A 5,397-nucleotide genomic window follows, 5' to 3' on the forward strand; every position below is an offset into this window, starting at 1 on the left:
CAGCAGCAGGAGGAGCTGAAGTACCCAAGTGCGGAGGCGTCCGCAGTCTGGGAGGTAAAGGGGAAAGGAAAGAGCTGGATAGATAAAAACACTTCTAAATCGTTGCTGATTAAGTAGTTACATCAGGGTCTTCAATTTTTCTGGTCTCCTTGTGAAGGCAGGTTAGTGTAGTGATGGTTGGAGGGAAGGAAGGTGTTTGGAATGTTTTTTTTTCAGGGCTCGTTTTGCCTCTGAGTAACTTTGTGGTACTAATAGCTGCACTTCTCTCTGCTTTGTAATAGTTTTGCCAGCTCAGAGGGAGGCCGTGAAGTTTAGTCAATTAACTCTGTGTAAATCAGTTTGAAACAAGAAGGTGCAGAGTATCAGAGCGGGGGTAAGACTTTTAAAATAAATAATGCAATATCATTTTCTTGTCACCTGGGAGGCATTTTCTATAGCACAGGCTTCCCCGGGCAACACTAAAGTTGACTCATGGTCCAGGTCCATGGATCTGCCACACATCTGGCTTTCCCCAGACGTGCTTCCTTCCAGAAACTGAGTGGAACCTGAGATGCTGCCTGTTTGGCTGGGATTTCCATTAGGGTGGTCAGAGGAACAGCCTGCCAAATACCTGGAGAAGGTGGAGGGGTAGCTACAGAGCATACAGAGGTGGCAGGGCTGGAGGAGGTGGGAAGCAGACTGCAGTCATCAAGCCTGTGTTGAGGTGCTGCGCATCAGCACTATGCCCTAAACCAGCAAACTTCTTGGCTTCTCCATCCAGTGAAATGCTCTAAAATGATGGTAGATCTCCTCTGAAAAGCATCCAGGTCCTGTTAGCTGGAGACCAACATACCCCTCTTTGGAGATGAGCACAGAGTGCTTTTGCAGCTGCACAGCCATCCGGAAAGGGGGTGCAGAAAGCTCTTTTCTAGGGGCCACCTGTTTTGGAAGGTCAGAGTTGATGCATTGCAATATGCTCTAGTAATACCGGGCGGCAGGTGCTGCTTTTTCCCAGCACCATGTGGAATGCAGGCTGGTTGGAGTTCCTCCCCAAAGTCCTTTGAACTACCGAGTCAGAGACTGAAAGGGTGGGGTTATGTATGCTACAGAACTTGGGCAGGAAGGCCCCCAAAGCTCAGTGACTCCCTAAAATACCATCCGGGTTAAAAAATGAAAAGAATCCCAATTTGATTTGAAATCTGACTGATAACAACTGTCTGTTGTGTTCAGCCTGGAAGCCTTGAAGAGCACTGGATGCTTTGTGTTTTTTTTAAAGAAGTTGTAATGCGGATAATAAACTTCATCTGTGTTTTTTTGTTTTTGGTTTTTTTTTTTTGGTGAACTAACATCAAATACCTCTTCCTCTTCTGAGCAAGGAGCCGGGGAGGGAAAACCCTCGCTCCTAAAGCAAGTACATCACATCAAACATGACTATGTTAAATACTAAAATGTTCAAAGTACAACCGAGATAGATAAAGGCTTTGATGGGAAGTGGATATTTCCCAGGGACATTACAAGCAATAATCCAGATGTTATGGTGTAATGCAACGAGTGTCCATGGATAGATGTGGAGCTCCAGCCAAGCAGCGCCTGCTGTAGGCCGTAGCCCTCCACTCCCATGCTGTTACGCCATATGGAAGCAATCTCCAGGCCCCTTTAATAGCCAGCTTTGGATTCCATTTTCACAGGGCGCATAGAGCTAAGTGGAGCTGTTTTATGGACAAGTTAGATAGAAGCCTTTCCAAGATAAACATCCAATTCGAAATTAGGACATACCAAGCTGCAAAATTATTTTAGGGCATATTTCATGGAAGCACTGCCATTTTTCTAAGGCGATTGCCAGACTGTAGAATGCCCTTTGATCCCTTGTGGACATTACTCCCTTTTTTATAAAAAGGATTTTGAAATAGTTGCAGTGTTTAGGGAGGAATATATCTGCCGGGACTTTGAAGTATGTCCATGGGAACAGTCATGCTTTAGCTTTTTGGCCCAAAAGACGAACTTTAACAAAAAAAAAAAAAGAAAAAAGAAATTACATTGCAGCTGGATTTATGAATCAAAATCTCGTTTTCTTTTTAAAGGTAGGAATTTTTAACCAGTGTGCCAGGAAAGCCAAATGGGGTGTTTAAATAGAAGTGTATTAATATGCCTGTGGGATTCAAAGAGTTGGGTATTTTAACCAGTAAAAAACAAGTAAAAGAATTTGTGAGTTCACCACCCATGATTTAAGAATTTTGTTGCTGGGTAATTGATCCATAAAAAGTAATCTTCAGACATCAGGTACTTTTGCAATCGTTTTATTTAGCAACAACTTTTCTTACTTGCTTTTAAAGCTAACACGTCCTGTTTTAAAGTGACTTGTGAAATCTTCTCCTCCGTCTCGCTCCCACCTGTATATGACATGATTGAAGCTCCAGCGTGTGGCAAGCTAAAAGTTGCTTCACGAGAATAAAATACGGCAGGATTTTTACTGCAAGAAGAAAAGCGTAGCCTTGAGTTTTAATGTTTCCAGCTCACTCCCCCCAAATAAAGGCCTATTTAATCATCCCCTGTCCAATAAAATATTGCCAGTTAGCAAACTGTTAGTGCAGCCATGCTATGTAGGATGAAGCTGCGGCGGTAACAAATGTGGCTGCCAGGTAACCATAACTCCAGCTAAAGAGCCTGGGGGTGTCATTGTTTTTTCAGCAGGCATCAGTATTTTTGATTCGTGAGCTCGGTTTCTGGAAGCAGGAGCTGCAAAGGCAGCAGGTGAAGAGCTAGCGCGGGTGACAGGCGGTTGAGGGATTGAGGAGGTGGAAGATGTGTGTTCAGGCTTTCACCTGGCCATAGATGTTATGATTGTGGGCTCTCTCCCTGGGAAGGACAGACTCGCTTTTTATGGACATAGCTGGAGACATTTGAGTTTTCTTTAGTTTCTCTCCTCTCCATCGCTCTTCTATGTCTTTCTCTGAGGCAAGGTAACAGACTGCTCTCAACGCTCCAGGTCTGCTCTTGCTGAAGCTCGACCATGTTAGCTGAAGGCGGCTTCTCTGGTGATTTAAGCTAATCCTGATGATTTTGCGCTGATGCTGAGTCCCATCCCTTCTTGGGGCCAACTGTAGTGCAGTACAGGCAGAAAATCCGTATCACGCTACTGCCTTCCGTTCCCTGTTTGCTCCTACGGGATCATGGTACTTTCATACCACAGTCAGTTTTGGTGTATAAATGTTTTATGTCCCTGACTTGCTTTTCAGTCGAGTTTCATGCGGAGCGTGCGACTCTCTGACTCTTTGCGCAAGAACCAGTTGTGGAATGGGCTGGTGACGGTCACGCTCTTGGAGGGGAAGAACATCCCCGGAGGGGGCTTGGCAGAGATTTTTGTTCTCCTCAAACTGGGAGATCAAAGATACAAGAGTAAGGTAAGTATTAAGGATTTCCCGAAGTTTACTGAAGCCAGTGAGATACTTGGTGTTTTAGTTGCTGATGTTGCTACCTCAGATGGAACTATTCTTGGATCTCTTTTATACAAGTGGGATCAAAACCAGGAGACCAGATCAGGGACATTAACATATTAGTAAAATGTTTGGGTTTTTTTTTTTACATGGCAATACAGAAATAGAAAGTTAGGAATAGCATCTGTATCTGGTTTTGCGCATTTTAGATATTCATCATGTTGATGAATGTTTGACATTAATATGAAATGAAATAAAGCTACATGCATCACACATGTGTTTTGTTCTATGCCAATACAGAAGTTAGGTTTGCAATGTCAGGCGTGCTGGAAAAGCAGACCTGAAATAGTTCCCAGTGAAGGGCAATATTTTTATTTTTTAAAGCACCTTTCTTCAAAAATGTTACCTGTAGCAGGAAAAAAACCCAACCAAGCCAAACACAGAATATTCTATGGATTTGATTTGAATTCGTGTTCTCCTAGGCTGTGTTTACTTGTATCCGGTGCTGTGTCATGGGAATCCAAGAAATGAATGGGATTCCGAAAGATATATATTTCCTCTCCAAAGTCTGTAAGGAGTGGGGCTATAATTAAAGTAATATAATGTTGAGAAAGCAAGAGCTCTACATGTTGAGAACTGGAATTGTAGAGGGAGGAGGAGGAGGAAACAAACCCCCTCCTGTACAAAATGTACAGAACAAGTTCACTGAACATAATGTTTAGATGTAGGCACATCTGAAACCTGGACTTTGTCCCCCGCATCAGGCCTCAAACCAAGGTCATGATAGACTGTTTTTATTTAGAAAAGCAGCTTTGAAAAATAACAAATGGGTTAGTTATTCTAGAATAAAGACATGTTATTCCAGTTAAGATCTCTTTTTATGTTTCTCTTTAATGGTCCATAGCCTGTGTCATGAATCTGCAAGGCTGCACTCTCTGCAGTCATAGAAAATTAAAACGTTTAAAATGGGGAGTCAAGTACAATGTTGTCTGCAGTGAGTTAATTGCTTAGTATTTATGTCTGGGATCCAGCAAAAGTTGGGGACTGCTGCTTTGACATCCTAATAAGACTTTGAATTTGCAGTACTTCACCTTCTTTCCTGGAGCTGATCCAGCTTATGAAGTACCAGCTCGTGGTCCAGGAAAGCAGGCAGGGTGGGAGGGATCGCAGTCATGGTCCAGCTAATCCTGTCTCCTGTTCTCGTGGTGGCCATGCTGCTGTTGGTGGTGGGTAGTGTACTGTGATATGAATTGCAAATGATTTAGATCTCAATCCAGTGAATACTTGAGGTAACCTGAACACGTGAACAATCTCACTGAACTCAGAGGGACAATTTATAGATATCAAATTAACTGGATGTTAATGATTTCAAGGCTGCTTCATTGCCTGTATTTTAACACAGAAGGGTAAAAACTGCTGGTTTGAGTTCCTTAATTCATTCAAACTTGTTCTCAAGTGATCGTCCTCAAAAGGTTTATTCTTGATTTCTTCCAGTGTGTGATGTTGAATGGTGACCATAGTGAAATGAAAGTAGAGCTGGTGGATCCACCTTGCGTTTCAGGTTTTCTCTGGCCATTCATTCACGCCACACTTGCCTGTTTGTTGTTACTAGGAGAGAAGAAAGTTTTTAAGAAAGATGAAGGCTGTACGTGAGGAACTGGGGAGCTTTGGTTGGAACAACCTTAATACTTGATCCCCTAACATCTGGCCTTGTTCTTGTAGAAGAATTGATATGTGCTTTACTGTGGAAATAAGTACCGTTTAAGAAAAGTAAATACTATAACTGCATGTTTTCTAGACACTGTGTAAGAGTGCAAATCCTCAGTGGAGGGAACAGTTTGATTTTCACTACTTCTCTGACAGGAAGGATATGTTGGACATTGAGGTCTGGAGAAAGGATAACAAAAAGCATGAGGAGCTTTTGGGAATGTAAGTGGATATTTTTCAGGTTTTTTGGGGGGGGGGGGGAGGCCAGGGGGGGTCA

General features: G+C 42.9%; 1 protein-coding gene across 1 annotated transcript in view; it reads left to right on the top strand.

Moving 5' to 3' along the window:
• MCTP2 (multiple C2 domains, transmembrane 2) overlaps positions 1 to 5,397 on the top strand; it is a gene marked incomplete at its 5' end in the record, with an annotated part of 84,082 nt that overhangs the window by 9,264 nt on the left and 69,421 nt on the right. The window contains 2 exons of the mRNA XM_010136411.1: positions 3,216 to 3,380; positions 5,212 to 5,342. Coding sequence (XP_010134713.1) covers positions 3,216 to 3,380; positions 5,212 to 5,342 — 296 coding nt within the window. The remainder of the gene's footprint in view (positions 1 to 3,215; positions 3,381 to 5,211; positions 5,343 to 5,397) is intronic.

This window comes from Buceros rhinoceros, unplaced genomic scaffold, assembly GCF_000710305.1.
Source record: "Buceros rhinoceros silvestris isolate BGI_N320 unplaced genomic scaffold, ASM71030v1 scaffold13885, whole genome shotgun sequence".
Classification (NCBI taxonomy): Eukaryota; Metazoa; Chordata; class Aves; order Bucerotiformes; family Bucerotidae; genus Buceros; species Buceros rhinoceros.